The 18,361-nt window shown below is 41.5% G+C and overlaps 1 protein-coding gene across 2 annotated transcripts in view; it reads right to left on the bottom strand.

The window, feature by feature from the left end:
- NTN4 (netrin 4) overlaps window positions 1–5,001 on the bottom strand; it is a 128,689-nt gene extending 123,688 nt beyond the window's left edge. Inside the window, exons 1-2 of one of the 2 annotated variants that reach the window (XM_036252618.1) lie at window positions 4,807–5,001; window positions 1,327–1,856 (exon numbers count right to left, since the gene is read on the bottom strand). In XM_036252618.1, coding sequence (XP_036108511.1) covers window positions 1,327–1,856; window positions 4,807–4,861 — 585 coding nt within the window. In that variant the 5' untranslated portion in view covers window positions 4,862–5,001. Of the gene's footprint in view, window positions 1–1,326; window positions 1,857–4,806 lie in introns of those variants that run through there. The other variant, XM_036252617.1, reaches the window with a different exon arrangement.
- Between the last annotated feature and the right edge of the window lie 13,360 nt (window positions 5,002–18,361).

Raw genomic sequence — 18,361 nt, 5'->3', positions numbered from 1 at the left:
GCACCCCTCCCCACCCCCAAACCAAAGGCAGAATTAGTAGCACTGAGCACAGCGCCTGACACATAGTAGGGGCTCAATGAATGTTTATTAAATACTGTCACCTGGGAAGTCTGCAAATGGTAATATAGATGACTGCTAAAAGAGTGCTTACCTTAGTCTCTGTAGCCCTTGAACTATATGCATTAGACGTATGCCTAACTACTAGTCTCAGCTTTCTTAACTGTGGTGCTATTGACATTTGGGGTTCATAATTCTTTGTTGGAAATGGGAAGGGTGCTGTTTTGTGCACTGTAGGAGGTTTAGCAGCATCCCTGGCTTCCACCCACTAGATGCCAGTAATGTCCCTCCTCCCAGCAAAAATGTCTCCAGACATTGCCAAATGTCCCCTGGGAGGGGGGATAGTAGCAAAGCCACCCCTAGTTGAAAACCATTTATTTATTTTTTTATTTAATCTGTGTTCATGACATGTACCAGATTTAATAATATCCTATTTTCTCTTCTCCTTTTTATTTTGAATCAATATTTCTTGATCTACATGATATAGGTATTTTATTCATTTATTCTGCTTTTATCTGTTTTCATATATCTAGAGGTACATTAGGTACATCTATATAAGTTAAAAAGACCTGTTTCCCCCTTAGGGGAAGGGAAATATGAAACAAAGAGAAATCATTCTATACAGAAAATGGACTCGTAGCTAAGGAGGCTGCTTGTAGAATGAAATTGAGATAGTTTGGGGCCCAGGAGAGACCCAAGACCCTAAACTGTTGCTGTGTCTATGAGTACGAAAATAATTTTTGTATCTTAAAAAAATTACCTTCATTTGTTTGCTATGCACTCTAGTAATGTTAACAATAAAACTCCACTGTTATACAAAGTATCCTTCTGACAAACAGACTTTCTGCTCCCTTGGTTTTATTTTTATTTACTTCCTATTTATGTTAACAGTTTCAGGAAGATACCAGCATGAGCTCCAGGAACAGGCTGTTTCAGTAATTCCTGCCCCTTCAGAATCACAGTAAGTAGTCCTGCTAACTGATGAAATCATTAGCTTTTCAAACCTCCAAGGTAGAGTGATGATATTGAAAAAAAAAGAAAAAGTAAAGTCTTAGAATTCCGACTTAAACCCAGCCAGTGGGCAACCTGCTTGAAAATGACTACACATCCATGTCTAAGGGTAAGAAATAATTTATGACAAATAAAGCTCATGAAAAATTCTAATTTCATTCATGTTGCTACAAGTATACCTTCATGCTTTAAAAAAAATGTGGGCTGGTAACATTTTTCTACCCTACTTACAGTGTAGAGTTAAACGTGTGCCCTTACCTCTCCTCCAGTGCACGGAAAAGGACTGGAGTATCTAGAAGTGCAGAGAGCTCCCTTCTTGACAACATCATCTTCCAGGCCAAAAGTAGCCGAGCAGTTAGCTGCAAAGTACTTGTAAGGCTTCCATGTCTTACCAAAGTCCTGGGACCGGTCCAGCACCATGGCTGCCGGCCTGGGGGACTTGAACACCATAATTAGATGAGTGAAGTAGAATTCCGCTTCCAGGTCTAACTGGATCTTTTCTCTGTGCACATCCTCAGCAGACTGCCACCACGTGCGAGGAAACCTGAAGGACGAGTCTGCCATGGCAGCTGGCAGGTGAGCCAGGTGAGGCTGAGCAGCATTGCATTTGTCACATTTGGGCTGCCGACAAGTCAGATCAGTGTTCTCACTATAGAAGCAGTACAGTTCAGTGGTGTTCTGACCACAGGTGGTGTCTGCCCAGAGTTTTCTTCCTAAAGCCAAATTTCCCATCTGAGGGTTACAGGCTTTTTCACAGCGGGAACTCATTCCAGCGACTCCACTCAATCCTGGGGAAGGGAAAGCATATGTTACTCAAGACAAACCCATCTGGAAAGCTCTTCCCACACCCAGTCCATCTACAACAGTCAAGTTATCCCTAAAGAGCTTGAGACTTTCAGAAAAGAGGAAATTCTACCAAAGTTGAGCTGTTGTGTGTGTGTGTGTGTGCATTTCATGTTCAGATGTAAAATTCACATGAAAGAAAATAAAATCACTTTAGGTAAAGGGTAAGAGGAAGGAAAATGGAAACACTGAGGTAAAGATAATAGGCCTAAACGTTTTCAAATACTTTTCTTTCTAAACATTCTCCATATTTGAAATATACTTATTTATTTTTGATATCATGGCTTAAATAATACCCAAAACAATAATGTGTTTAAGATAATCCAACTTAGTCTTTTAAATATAACTTGAGTCCTTAGTATTATCTAACATATTTATGAGAATGCATTAAAGAGAAAATGTAGACTTATTATATTTTTAAGCCACAAATATGAAGGTACAAATTCCCTAGGAAAAGCAATATGAGATATTTAATTATTAGGCAATGGGATCTCATTTGGGAGGAGAAGCTAGAGACTACTGGCACTCAGATGTGCAATAGCTATTTTTAATATTAACTAAATATAAGAAAAAAAACCTTTAAACTGCCAAATGGCAGAAAAGTTTATTTGACATTGATCTTTGTTTCTTGAATACTTCTACCTAGGACAAGTTATATAGTAGTTACCTGTTTGCTTAACAGGAGAATGTTTATAGACTGGCTGCCACCAATAGTACCTCTAAACATTATCTGCGAACTAAACACCTTCTTAAAGAAACGTGCACTTCCAGCCAAACAAAGGTCCAACAGACTTTAATGTTTTAAAATCACTTAAAATGATAAACATTATCCACTTATTAACATCCTGACTTCATATTAGAATCCTTTAATTTGGGTTTCTCATTTTAATTATGAATACTGTAAGATCATCTATTTCAAACCTTAAAACAAACAGGGAAAGAAAGAAAAGGAAGTCAAACCCCAAATTCTAGCTAATTGAACGTTTGTGCATCTTAAGAGGGACCATCTCTGAACTGTTATCACAGTACTGTTGGAGAAGCCAAATGAGGGCTTAGATTAAAACAGAGACATGAGGGGGGTGAAAGGGGGAAGGGATGAGATAAACCAAAGAAATTTATGCATGTATATGTAACCAATGGACATAGACAACAATGCTTGGGGGGGGGGGGATAGAGAGGAGGGTGTCTGGGGGGAAAAAGGAGAAACATCTGTAACAAAAATAAATTAATAAAAAACAACAACAACAAAAAAACACAGAGACATTTCACACTCTGAGGATCAACAGCCCCACATGGCCTTTGTAACCAAAAGAAAGGGATTCCTTAGAAATATTCTTTAAATGTCACATTCAAGTGTGCATTACTCCGGAACTCTATTTGCTACTGTTCTGGTTAGCTGGGGCAACAGTTGCTTGTGGCCAAGATCACCCAAACACACAATGTGCTATGACTCACCTGTAAAGTATTTCAGGGAAAAATCATATACTGCCCGTACAAGTATTTTTGACTTGAAACACTTGGCTTGTGATATTTATTTACAACCTCTTGATTGCTTGCATGTTTTTGTCATAACATGGTTTGGAAAGGGAAAGGTTTATTAAAGTTCACTTTGCGGTTAGGAGAGCATTGGAAAGTCCACACAGGAGTGCATACATAGGAAGAAATAAAGTAAAATCTTAGACCATTAAGATCCTTGGAAAAAGTAATGAATAATTTTCAATGCCCCTAAGAAGTCCAGAAAAGATCGAAGCCAGATAAATGATGGATGGACAACCCGCATGGGATCCCTAAATAAGTGATCAGCCAAGTATAGCAAGGATGCTCCTATGAGTCTGACTGGTTTGGGATACAGACTGTAGATCTTAGAGCCTGGCTTTTACTGCGTGCCAACATCTCTGGGGACAGAGTAGAAGAAGCTGAAGGGAAGGGAAAAGTGATGCTTTCTATCCACCAGTCCGCCACTCCAGCCCATACTCCCCTTTCTGGAGCAAGTGACATATGTTTGAGAGACCCAATAGCTGAAGGGTCCCTCACTTTCTTTCCCTCTCACACACTTAACTGCACTTAAGCCTAATTGGAAACCAGGTGACCCTCAAGAGGGAGGGAGTGGAGCAGAAGGAGCTCCCAAATTAGAAAGGGCCAGCTAGGAACGGATGACCAACAGTAGCCCAAGAAAGCCGGGATGGGAGCGGGAGGGAGAGAGCATCAGACGACGCCTCTGCCGGTCGTCCAGTTACCGAGACCGGGAGCAGACCCGCCTCCGACCTCCCGCAGAGCCTCGGCCAGGGTACCAATTCCCCAGGGGCGGCCAGCCAGCTCCTTCCAACCCTGAGTGATCACCACCTACCGTCCCAGCCCCCAGTCTCACTACGTTCCAGCCACTGCCCCGGTAAGAGGGCACTCACCTCGCCCCAGGTGTCCCTACCTGGCTCCCTACTACCCAGCATGAGGCCGAGAACCACAGCGAGCACTCTCAACGAGAGAGCGGCCCTGGCCCACGCGCACCCAGGGTCGCTGGGCCACCCCTCCCCATCATTCCTCAGGCCATGAAGTGCCGGGGGATGGCGAGCTCGGTCCTTTGTTCCCTCACAAAGTGGAAAGGCAGATTTTCACTAGTCCAAACCCAGAAAGAAACCAAGGTCACGGTATCTCCGGCAGGGCGCACCCAAGATATCGGGTTATCCAAGGGCATGTGCATCGCAGTGGCAAAAAAAAATCAATAGTATTTTAAACTGCGGAGACCGGGGAAAGGAGGCGGAACATGGCCACTCATTTCATTCCCGAGAGCTGAGCTCCGCGCTCCCAAACCGCACTCCCCTGCACCCCCGAGTCCGGGGGTGGAGAACCGAAGGGACGAGGGAAGAAGGGTGGGGGACCGGCAGCGTCACCACCCACCTGCGGCCACCGCGAAGCAGCCCCAGAGCAGCTGCAGCCGCGCGCAGCTCCCCATGTCCGGGAGGAGCCGGGAGGACCGGGGCCCGGCGGGTGCGGGAGGGAGCCGAGCCCTCTCGGCTGTGGGATGAAGCGCCAACAGTCCTCGGGAGGAACCGGGGCTCTTTATTTCTTCCTCCTCCTGGGGCGCCAAGCTTAGTCAGTGGTCACCGGCGGCTGGGAGCCGCGGGCCGGGGTCGCGCCGGGCGGTGGGGTGACCCTTGCGCACTGGCCTGGAGGGGCCTGGGCACCTTGGGGGCGGCGGGAGCCCCGGGACCATAGCCGGCCGGGCCGCGCTGCCCGGCTGAGCGGCCCTGCGGGCTCCTCCGCCGCTAGCCCGGGGCTCGGCGCTAGCAGCTGCTGCTGCTGAACTTTGCGAGACCTTTCACTTCCCGGCCGCCGCCGCCGCCGCCTCCTCCTGGGCGTCCTCCTCCGCTTTTACCACCTCCTCAGGCTGCTGCGTCTCGGTCCCGTCCTTCTCCATGGGCAGTTCCATGGGATGCATTTTTATTGCACCGACACCGCGGCGCTCCGGTGCCAGCCCTCCTCCCCTCGCACCTCCACCCCTTCCTCGCGCCCGCCCCCCGCGCTCGCTTGACAGCCGGGGCGGTGCAGCCTGCGCGGCCGGGTCGCCACCGCCGCCGGGGAGGGATCCTTTCGCCCGACCGGCCACCCCCGTTGCCTCGCTGCCAGCTCGTCCCGCCCGCCTCAGCCCCCACGCGCGCCCGTCACCTCGGCCCCCAGCTTCTCTCGTGTCCCTCCAGGCGCTTGCCCTTCAACTCCCTGCGTGACCCCCCTGGTGCCCTCCAGCACCCACAGGCCCCCTCTGGGAAGCAATCTCCCACCTTCTCCCGGAACATTCCTGAGAGCAGTTGACTCTCTCGATCAGGTCAGGGCATGCCAAGGGGCTTAAAAAACCGCGAAACAGGCTAGCGCCTACTTCCCACATCCTGGGGCAAAACAAGCCCTCCCTCTGTCCCCGAACCCCCGCCACCCCTTCTCTGGGAGTCTCACAACCAGGGGAAGGGACCCCCAACCCAGCCCAGGGTCACGGGCTTCCGAGAGCACACCAAGTGCGAAGTGGCTTTCGCTGCTTCGCTGCCACCTTTGTGGGGCGGGGAGCACATCTCTACGAAGCAATCAATACTTTACGCTAGGCGTATCCATTTTGACCGGAAAGGTATTCCCTAATTAAAAATTAAGGTACTTAAAGAAAAGGGTCACAGGACTAGCTAGTGGGCAGTTTAAGAACATCGTTGTCTAGAGACAGGCATGACAAAGAGCATGCCCTTGGTTCTTCCAAGCACTTACTCTATAGAGTGTGCTGTGCTGTGAAACAATAATGTTGTGGAATGTTATGGGGAACAATTTAGTAGCAACCACAAGTAACTAATTGTGGACAGAACTGCTCAAGGCTGCTGCTTATAGACGGAGATTAAATGGCACTTGAGTCTAGGACTTTAGCAAGTTGAAAACATTGTTCTATGTACACTTCTAGGGAAATAGACAAAGTAGAAAGCAATTTTATTGCAGTGCTCACTTTGTGCCTTTGAATATTTTCCAGAAAATTAACTACTCTCCAGATGCCATTCAGTTCTGTGTTACTGATGAGGACAATTTAGAGCTTTGAGGCACATGTAGATATTATGACTCAGCTGGGGATATATAAGAAGTTTATATCTCCCAGGAGGAATTGAGGTGCAATCAGCATCATTCATTTGGGAGACATTAACATTATTCTTCTGGTCAACAATGGAATGGCAAACAGCACAGGACAGCAATTTGTATTGACAATGTTGGGGCTTTCTTCATGTCTTATAGATATGCTCCCGATGGAGTTACTGAAATACCTTTCCAAATTATTGTTTTTATCAAATCAGTGATAAGGAATTATAACTGCCAGAAGCCCTTAGCACCAATGTCAGTCTAATGGTCAAAGCTAATTTTTAAAAAGAGAGAAAATACACATTTATAAGTTACTTCTGAGTTAATGATATATAGTAGTATATTGATGCAAAACTACTCCACCTCTCATTGCAAGTTTCAAAAGCATTTACTATCTGTAGCAATCCTACCTTCATAATACAGGGGTGGGCAAAAGTGGGTGTACAGTTGTTCCTATGAAAAATAGACATGCAGGTTATGATTAGGGTGTGAAATAATACTAATAAGACAAATAAATAATACAATTAATAGATAATACAAGAGTAAACCGCCCTGGCCGGTTTTGCCTGCTAAGGGCACATATCTTGTATCCCGGTTGCAGTTTGTCTCCGGCCCAGGTTGGGTTGTGCAGGTGGCAGCCACTCAATGTGTATCTTTCATGTCCATGTTTCTCTCTCTCTCTCCCTCTCTCTCCCTCTCTCTCCCTCCCTCCCTCCCACAATAACTGAACAAATAAATGAGAAAAAAATGTCCTCAGGTGAGGATAAAAAAAAAAAAGAATAAACTGTTTTGTGTACTCAGAACTATAAACCTCCTTTTGCCCACCCCTGTATATGTCCCTGAGCACTCTATAACTGCTTCTTGTTTTCTTTAACAAGACAGTAAGTTCCTGAATGGTAAATGAGTCTTTTATACTTAGTCTATAGAAAACACTGTTTTTCTTACATTCTTCATTGTTCTTAACTGAGAACTTCTGCTAGGTAGTTAATGAAATAGTAAATAGTAAATAGTAAATTTTCATGAAATGTTTTTGACTACATTGTTAAAATTATTGCTGTATACTAAGAACAGGGATTAAGGGGGGAAAATAACAACTGTGAAATCAGAATGATTCTCCATATTCTAAACTAATCTGTACCTTTACAACAACACTTTGCATATAGAGCAGCTCAGGAGAGAAAAGTAATTAGCATTCTAATAAATTTCTAATCAATTTTATTTGGTTAGGTAGTCTAATTTAATTCTAAATTAAAATTTAATTTAATTCTAGTTTAGATATAAATTTTCTATTCATTTTGAAGAAGCTATCCAGGAAAGTTTTGCCTATATAAGGAAAATCTTGCTCAGTGATAAGTATATCATTGCCTATCATTGTGTTTTTCAAAATTTCAGTAATGATTTTTAAAATTTTTTATGAATTAGAACAAAGCTTAGCAAACCTCTGGAAGTTCGATAACAAGTTTCCAGAAGCTGCATAATTATCAAATAAATCTAGAATACTCCTGAGAACTTGGAAGAAAGCTAAAAGGGCCTATAAGAACTAAAATAGATGGCAAATGTTGATGTACCCAAACTCTTATTCACGGGGTAGCTCTTTAGGTTTTCACTTAAATTATTCTTGCAATGTTAATCAGTTTGGTTATGCTGTTTTCCTAGGTCACAGCGTATTAAAAGTAACAGATTAGAATGGACTGGGATGTCATTAAAACAAGGAATGAGTTGAGATAACCTTGTAATAAGGAAGATGGGAGAACTATAAAAAGTAGCCATCACACACACACACACACACACACACACACACACACACACACAGAGACAGCAGTCTGAGGCCTTTTAGTGCAGAGGCAAAGCACAAAAGGCTGTATAGGTGTCACTCCATTATAACTTAGTACAATGTGTGAGGTTCCTAATGGATCATAGACTATTCAGCATCAGAAGGGACCTTAGGATCCTGGAGCCCAATTTCTCACCCTATCAGGAACTCTCTCCTCAAAAGCTCTGTCCAGTGGTCATCCTGTTTCTGTTCTAGAAATTTCAGTAAATGAAAGCCTCAAAAGCAGCCCTTTTCATTTGGGGTACTGTTTTATTTAACTGTGATATCTCTCTTCTTAAAATTCTACCCATGTTCACAGTTTAGTTTTCTGCAACTGTACAGAATAAGTCCAATTTCTTTCCTGATAGATGTTCAAAGATTGTTTTAAACTAAACTTATTGAAGTTGAATTGGTTAATAACATTATGTAAGATCAAGTATACTACTCCATTATACATCATCTGTATATTGTATTGTATGTGCGCCACCAAAAGTCTAGTCTCCCTCTGTTACCAATATATTTGACCCCCTTTACCCTCTTAATCCTCCCCTTACTCCTCTGCCCCTCTGGTAACTACCCTTCTGTTGTCTGTTTTTGAGTTTGTTTGTTTGTTCATTTGTTGCTTTCTGTTTTATATCCCACATATGGGTGAAATCATATGGTTCTTATCCTTTTCCATCTGACATTTAACTTAGCTTGATACAGTATGCTCAAAATCCATTTATGTTGTCTCAAATGGTAGCTTTTTATCCTTTCTTATGACTGAGAAGTATTCCATCATGTATATATCTTCTTTATCCAATTATCTAATGAAGGACACTGAGGTTGCTTTAATGTCTTGGTTACCATGAATAATGCTTCATATATTTGAAGATATGAAGTCAAGTTTTTTTTTAATCCTTACCCGAGGATAAATTTTATTGATTTTAGAGAGAGAGGAAGGGAGAGAGAAAGAGAGAGAGATCAATGTAAGAGAGAAACATCAATCATTTGCCTCCCATACGTGCCCCAACAAGGGATCCAACCTTAAATCTGAGTTTGTAACCTGACAGGAAATGAGACCTGCAACCTTTGGTATAGGGGACAATGCTCCAACCAGCTGACCCACACTGGCCAGGGTTAAAGTTCAGGTTTATTGCTCCTCTTAATTAGTCTCTTCTCCAAGCATTTGTTTAATCACCCGTATGGCATGATTTCCATACCTTTACCATCTTAATCATCTCTTTTCAGATAATTGCAGTTTGTCAATGTTGCCTTTAAACTATGCATCTAGAACACTCGTAACTTCAGGTTTGTCTGGATTGGTATAGAATAAAACAGAAATAGTAGTTCCCTTAACTTAGGTCAAGGGTTTCTATTGCTGTAGCCTAAAAATGCATTAGCAACTTTGTAATGTTGGCTGATAGTATGCCTGAAGTAAACAAAAATTCCCTTGTCATATATTGACATCTTAAAGATCATTAATAAAAGGTAAAATACAACAATGCTGGAGGGGGGGATGGGGAAGAGGGTATTTGGGGGGGGGGAAGAAATGTCTGTAACAAAAATAAATTAATAAAAATTGGAAAATAAAATAAAAGGTAAAATATATTTTGTTTAACCAGAAAGAAAGAGTTCTATTAAAATACATTTCTGGCCCTGGTTGGTTTGGCTCGGTGGTTAGAGCATTGGCCTGTGAACTGAAAGGTCTTGGTTTTGATTCCCAGTCAAGGGCATGTACCCCAGGAGGCAACCAACTGATGTCTCTCTCTCACATCCATCTTTCTCTCTCCCTCCCTCCCTCCCTTCCTCCCTCCCTCCCTCTCTCCCTCCCTCCCTCCCTCCCTTCTTCCCTCCCTCCCTTCCACCCTCTCTAAAAACCAATGAAAAAATATCTTGAGTGAAGATTAAATAAATAAATAAAATACATTTCAGGTAGTAAGCATTTAATAAACATGAATTTAAATAAAAAAAATAAAATTTGAAAAATGATTACATTTTAAAAAGAAATTGTTACTCCCAAATGGTATAAATATCGATTGGTGGGGGGGGGGGGATCACTTCTATAGAAAATTTGCCTTTTCAACAACACTGTATACAAGTGGGATTACTATACATTTCCAAGGAAAGGAAGAACTTTGAAATTGTGATTTTTAGTATACTTAGTATCTTTCTTCCATGGAACTATAAACATTATCTCATTTATCCTCACAGCATTGATGTGTGGGAAGGAACAGGAATAGTTGTGCTCATTTAAAGTGAAAGAGGTAAGTGCCAAACTTAGATGATCCAATAAGTACACGCTGGAAATAAGACATGGGTTTCCAGATTTTTTTTTTTTTTTTAAATCATTGCTTATTTATCAATTTTCCATGAGCGTAGTCTCATCTCTCTTTGAACTAGAAGACTACTGGGAGAAAACAAATGTTTCCATTGAAATAATCCTGTATTTTGTTTTCTACCTGGTCTAAGTCCTTCAAATGCCCTTTAAAAACATCATCTTGGGAATTTCCTTAAGCTTTCATCTAAGCCGTCTGCCACTGGCACTGCTTCTCATTCGTGTGCTTCCTGGCTACAGCTGCTCATTCCTAGGAAGGGAGTGAGAGCTTCTGAAAATACATGTGCTCTTTCAAGAAGGTAAGCAGTACTTTTCTTAAAAAACAACAAAACAAAAACTGCACGCATGCTCTCTCATGTTTAGATTAATTATATGGAGACTAGAAAGTTCAAACAAGCAAGAACAGTTCTGTGGTTATTACAGAGAAGCTACTCTGGACTGCACTGTATTGCCACAAATTTTAAACACTTTCTCCTCTAAATAGCTTAGCTACAACTCTCTATACATATTGCTATTTCCAACATTGATGAAAAGATGCTTGGAGTCAAATGACCACTTCTTTAAAATGTGGGGCAATAGATAAACAATTACCAGAGGCCTCATGAAGATGAAAGAGCAGTAAGCAATATGGGTGATTCCTTTTGTTGTTGTTGTTACTTGCACTTTTATATAGTAGCATAGTGGTTAGGAGCATGGATGAAGGTCTGACTGCCCAGGTTGGAATCCTTGCTCTGCCACCTACTAGCTGTGTGACTGTGGGCAGCTTTTCCTCCTCATCTGCCACATAGAAATAATAACAGTACCTAATTAACAATGTTTTATAAATATCAAATAGTTAATATTTATGAAGTGATAGAAAAGAGTAAGACACACAGGAAGCACTTCAAGTTGTATTAAATATATAAAATAGTAAAATACAAATCCATCATATACATACATCTTTTTTGACCTGCCCTGAGATTTGTTTTGATGTTTTCTAATTTTTGTTTTGTTTATTTATTTTTAAATTATAGTTGATATACAATATTATATTAGTTTCAAGTAACAACATACTGAGTCAACTTTTATATACCTTATGGAGTCTACTATATATATACTATAATATATATAATAAGTATATATATGCTAGATAAATCTAGTAATCATCTGCCACCACGATAAGTTATTATATTCCCTATGCTGTACATTATATCCCCATGATGTGCTTTATAACTGGAAGTTTATACCTCTCAATACCCTTCACCTTTTCATCCATCCTACCACCCCTTCCCCTTTCACATCATTAGTTTGTTCTCTGTATCTATGAGTCTATTTCTGTTTTTTGTTTTTAAATTCCACATGTTTGTAAAATCATATTTGTCTGCCCTGGAATTTCATCTTCAGTTATATAGAGATATTTAATAGATAGAATCTAAATTGTTGTCGTGGGTTAATTTTTTGTTTTTCTTTTTTAGAGAGAGAGGAAGGGAGAGGGAGAGAGAAACATTGATGAGAAAGATACATCAATCAACTGTCTCCTGCACACCCCCTACTGGGGATCGAACCCGTGACCTTTCCGTGCGTGGATGACACTCAACCAACCGAGCCATACCAGCCAGGGCTGTCCTGGCTTAGTTGTAAATGCTGCTGTACATCTACACAGGAGATGCAAGTGTGAAGCCACACAACAAATCTCTAGCTAGAGGGAGAGGGAATCGCACTGATGGAACAGCTATGATCCACCAGGCACAGTGTTGAATACTTTTTGATTCTCACAACAACTCTGTAAGGTTAGGTTATTAACCTCTGGAAGAGGAGTCTGGAGCTCAGAGAAGTTAGACATCTGATCCAAGGTCACACAACTAAAGGTCAAGTCAGGATATGAACTCCAGTGTCTGACTTTAAGTGGAGTATTCTTCCCATTTCCTCTTTCCAGAGAGGTGGCATAGTAAGGCAGTTAAAGGAAGGGTTCAAAACTACACTGCCAATTTCCTCATTGATAAAAACACTCCTAGAATGTTTTCTACCTTGACAATCACAGTTTAACCCATGGAGCCGTGGGTTTAACCACCACCTACCTTGCTTACCTCCAAATCTCACTCAAGAGCTTCAGGGCTGTATATCCAATTGTCATTGGACAATTTAAATGGATACTTGCAAATCTAATACATTATCTTTCTTTCTTAATACATTACTCTTCCTGTATTTTCTATCTTGTAGAATGTCACAACTATCCATTTACTGAATCAACACAAAAAGTAGCATTTTCCAAACGTCTGCAAAATACTCGTGTTCAGTGAGATATACTAAGTCTTCTGAGGGAAAATAGTTCTGTAGTAAAATAACCTTAACATTAGGTTAAAGTTAAATAGGCTTTCTCAGAATCTCTACTATACAAAGTTCATTGCAAATCTCTAAGAAATGAACATAATATTAAATTAGATAGGATTGCATTCAGTTGCAGGAACCCAATCTCAATTGGGATTGATTTTCTTCACATGACAAGAAGTCAGGAGGTAGACTGTCCAGTACAACTGCAGCTTCTGAGTGAAGTCATCATGACTTGTGTGTTTTCCTTCCTCACAGTTACAAGATGCCTGCTCTACCACCAGGACTTGTGTCCCCATTCTAGGCAAGAGAAATGGAAAAAGAGGGAAGGAAAGAGGATATATGCGAGATAAGTCTTGAGAAGCTTTTCCAGCTGCCTCACCCACATGCTTATATCTAATTGTCCAGAACTGGGGCATGTAGCCTCTCCAGACCATGAGGAAATCTGAGGAGGTGATTATTTTAACTGGGCAGATTGCCACCCTTTAACAATGTCAGGTAGACAACTACTATAACTGTATATGTCATCAAAAGTTAGCAATTTCACCAATGTATCTGGCCCAAGCATCTATTAACCATTCCGCTGCTTCCCATCATTGACGGATGGAAGTCATTCTGCTTGGCTTGGGACCCAAAGCCTCTAGGATGTACCGGTTCCTGCCACGGGCCCTCTAGCTCCACCTGCCATCTCTGAGACCTGCAGTCTCTGAGCACTTCATGCCTCTTGCTGCCTTTCTCTCTCTCTCTCTCTCTCTCTCTCTTTGCCTCCTCTTCTCTCCTCCTTCCAGCTAACTCAGGTAGGTCCTTGGAAATTTAGTTCAGACAATACTCCTATGACACCTCCCTTTCTTACTCTCTCCTCTGCCAACAGGGTTAGTTCCCCCTCTGTCCTCTCATGAATGACTTCATTATCCTCAGTTATAGTTTTCTTTTCCTTATATATTGAGTGAGAGGAAAAACAGGAGGCAAAATTTTATATATGCTTTAATTATAATGATGGGAAACATATATTTGAAAATGCATAGACTATATAAAATATTAAAGATAGTTGCTTTTCTGCTTTCTAATCTTTCAGCAATACCATATAATTATTATGACTACATTTTTTTTTTTTTTTTAATATAACAACTGAAGACAGAATATAACAAAGCGATACCTGACATAGGTGACTAGCGACAGGTCGAACACTGTCGGCTCAGGAGGTTAAAAGAGCTACGTGGAGGATGCAGACTTAGCTGGGCCCTAATAATTGGATTTGTGTGAATAGATGTAGTGGCTGGCATGGGTGAGACTTGCTGGTAATGGTCACACGAGTGCTCGGCTGTGAATATACAAAGTGCCCCTGTGAGGGTAAATTCATGGGATACATGGAGAATGGAGAGGAAAAAGTAGATCAGGGCCAAAAAGTTAAAGGCTGTGGTGAGTCTGGCTTGTTTGTGTTGGGCAATTACATGATTATGGCCAACATTATCTAGAAATAGCATAAAACAGGTTAGAAAAGAGAGGACCTAGAAGGAGAGTTAAAAGCTACCCTATAGCCCTGGCCGGTTTGGCTCAGCGGTTAGAGCGTCCGCCTGCGGTCCGGAGAGACCCGGGTTCGGTTTCCTCTAAGGGCATGTACCTGGGTTGCAGTTTGTTCCCGGCCCTGGTTGGTCGTGCGGGTGGCAGCCACTCAATGTGTCCCTTCCACATCGATGTTTCCCTCTCTCTCTCTTCCTCTCTCTCCCTCCCACTCTATCTGTACAAAAAAATGGAAAAATGTCCTCGGGTGAGGATAAAAAAAAAGCTACCTTATAAGAAGATCTGGGTCTAAATCAAGTTGATAATAGGAAAATGGAAACAGAGAGAGGGATTGGAGAAAAAACAAACAAACAAAAAATTGACAGGACTTGGTAATTGATCATGGGAATTGACAGAAGATATAGGTAGGAAGAAGTTAAGAATGACTTGGTAGCTCTGAATCTAGTTAGTTGGGGAAAAATAGTTTCTTTTGTAAAGAATAGGAAAATCAGGAAATTTATTTGGTTTGGGAGGTGGGTTGATCAGAGATGGCCGATGCCATTTTGAACAGGTTGGTTAGAAAGGAGGCCAGTCTCACCTAGCAGACAGTTAACCTGGCTTCAGAGCTTAGCAGAGTACTCAGGTCTCCAGATACAGGTTTAGGAATCATTCACATAAAGGTGCAGTTGAAACAATAAGCAGAAATGAAATCGCTAAGAGAAGTGAACTATTTTAAGAACATTTACCATCAACACTGTAACTTTACCTAATTTGTAATTATCAGGATAAAACATTTTTTTTTTTTTAATCCTCACCCGAGGACATTTTTCCATTTTTTGCACAGATAGAGTGGGAGGGAGAGAGAGGAAGAGAGAGAGAGAGGGAACCATCGATGTGAAAGGGACACATCGAGTGGCTGCCACCCGCACGACCAACCAGGGCCGGGGACAAACTGCAACCGAGGTACGTGCCTTTAGCGGGAACCGAACCCGGGTCTTTCTGGACCGCAGGCAGATGCTCTAACCGCTGAGCAAGGACAGGATAAAACATTTTTGTCATGCAAAGGAAGAGACTTTGGAAGTTATTTAAGCCAACCCACTTTTTTGATATAAGAAAACAGATTCACTGAGAGTATACATTTATTTATTTTTTGCAATTTTCATTAATTAATTTTTGTTACAGATGTTTCTCCTCCCCCCCCCCCAGACACCCTCCTCCCGACCCCTTTCCCCCAGCATTGTTGTCTATGTCCATTGGTTATGCATATATGCATATACGTTATTTGTTTATCTCATCCATCCTCCCCACCCTCCTCTCCTCCTCTGAGGTTTGTCAGTCTGAACCAACTCCTTTCTATGCCTCTGGGTCTATTTTGTTCATCAGCTTATTTTGTTCATTATACTCCACAAATAAGTGAGATCATGTGGTATTTGTCTTTCTCTGATTGGCTTATTTCGCTTAGCATAATGCTCTCCCGGTCCCTCCATGTCATCTCAAAGGATAAGAGATCTCTCTTTCCTACAGCTGCATAGTATTTCATTGTATATATGTACCACAGCTTTCTTATCCACACATCTATTGATGAACACTTGGGCTGTTTCCAGATCTTAGCTATTGTAAATAGTGCTGCTATGAACATAGGGGCACATATATTCTTTCTGATTGGTGTTTCAGGGCTTCTTAGGGTATATTCCTAGAAGTGGAATCACTGGGTCAAATGGCAGTTCAATTTTTAATTTTTTGAGGAAACACCATATTGTTCTTCATAGTGGCTGCACCAGTCTGCATTCCTACCAGCAGTGTACTGGAGTCCCCTTTTCTCCACACCCTGGCCAGCACTTGTTGTTTGATGATTTGTTGATGGCAGCCATCTGACAGGTGTAAGGTGATACCTCATAGTTGTTTAATTTGCATCTCTCTGATGATTAGTGATGTTGAGCATTTTTTCATAAGTCTCTTGGCCATTTGTATGTCCTCTTTGGAGAGGTGTCTATTTAGGTCCTCTGCCTATTTTTAAATTAATTCTTTGTCTTCCTTTTGTTGAGTTGTATGAGCACTCTATATATTTTAGAAATTAACCTCTGATGTATCCTTGGCAATTAGGCTTTCCCATATAGTGGGTTCTCTTTCCATTTTGATGCTTGTTTCTTTTGCTATGCAGAAGCTTTTTAGTTTGATGTAGTCCTGTGTATTAATTTTTTCCTTTGTTTCTCTTGCCTTAGGCATGTGAAAATTCTGCTGCATGTGATGTCTGAAAATTTGTTGCCTATATTTTCTTCTAGGATTTTTATGGATTCACAAGTCACATTTAAGTGTTTTATCCATTTGGAGTTTATTCTTGTGTATGGTGTAAGTTGGTGGTCTAGTTTCATTTTTTGAAAAAAGAAATAGAGGAAGATATAAAAATGTGAAAACATATATCTTGTTCATGGATTGGAAGAATTAACATCATTAAAATGTCCATACTACCCAAAACAATCTATAAATTCAATGCAATCCCCATTAAAATACCAACAACATATTTCACAGAACTAGAACAAATACTTCAAAAGTTTATATGGAACCAAAAAAAGGCCCCAAATAGCCACATCAATCTTTTTTTTTTTTTTGATACGTGCCCCCAGTACGAACCGAACCTGGGACTCTCTGGTCTGCAGGCCAAAGCTCCAACTGCTGAGCCAAATTGGCCAGGGGTAGCCACAGCAATCTTGAAAAGAGGGACAAAATAGGAGGAATCACAATACTGGATATCAGGTTATACTGCAAAGCTACTGTAATCAAAACAGCCTGGCACCCACACAAGAACAGGCATATAGATCAATGGAACAGAACAGAAAACTTGGAAATTGACTCAAGACATTAATGCTCAATTAATATTTGACAAAGGTGGCAAGAGCATACAATGGAGTAAAGACAGCCTTTTAAATAAATGGTGCTGGGAAAATTGGACAGCTACATGAGAGTACCCCATTCCTCAGACTGTTATGTTCATTATATTCCACAAATAAGTGAGATCATATGATACTTGTCTTTCTCTGTTTGGCTTGTTTCGCTTAGGATGACACTTTCCAGGTCCCTCCATGTCGTCTCAAAGGATAAGATATCTTTCTTTCTTACAGCTGCAGAGTACTCCATTGTGTATATGTACCACTGCTTTTTTATCCATTCATCTACTGATGGACACTTGGGCTGTTTCCAGATCTTAGCTATTGTAAATAGTGCTGCTACAAACATGGGGGTACATATATTCTTTCTGATTGGTGTTTCAGGCTTCATAGGGTATATTCCTAGAAGCGGGATCACTGGATCGAATGGCAGTTCAATTTTTAATTTTTTGAGGTAACACCATATTGTTTTCCACAGTGGCTGCACCAGTCTGCATTCCCACCAGCAGTGTACTAGAGTCCCCTTTTCTCCACACCCTCACGAACACTTGTTGTTTGATGATTTGTTGATGGCGGCCATTCTGACAGGTGTGAGGTGATACCTTGTTATTTTAATTTGCATTTCTCTGATGATTAGTGATGTTGACCATTTCATCATGTGTCTCTTAGCCATTTGTATGTCCTGTTTGGAGAGGTGTCTATTTAGTTCCTCTGCCTGTTTTTTAATTGGGTTCTTTGTCTTCCTTTTGTGGAGTTGTATAAGCACTCTATATGTATTGGAAATTAACCCCTATCTGATATATCATTGGCAATTATGCTCTCCCATACAGTGGGTAGCCTTTCCGTTTTGATGATTGTATCTTTCGCTGTGCAGAAGCTTTTGAGTTTGATGTAGTCCCATGTGTTCATTTTGCTTTTGTTTCTGTTGCCGTAGGGGATGTATTAGTGAAAATTCTGCTGCGTATGATGTGTGAAATTTTGTTGCCTACAGTTTCTTCTAGGATTTTTATGGATTCATGAGTCACGTTTAAC

Source organism: Molossus molossus, unplaced genomic scaffold (assembly GCF_014108415.1).
Source record: "Molossus molossus isolate mMolMol1 unplaced genomic scaffold, mMolMol1.p scaffold_m16_p_10, whole genome shotgun sequence".
NCBI lineage: Eukaryota > Metazoa > Chordata > Mammalia > Chiroptera > Molossidae > Molossus > Molossus molossus.
Note: the sequence above shows the minus strand (reverse complement) of the source record. Positions and strands in the feature narration are given on the sequence as shown.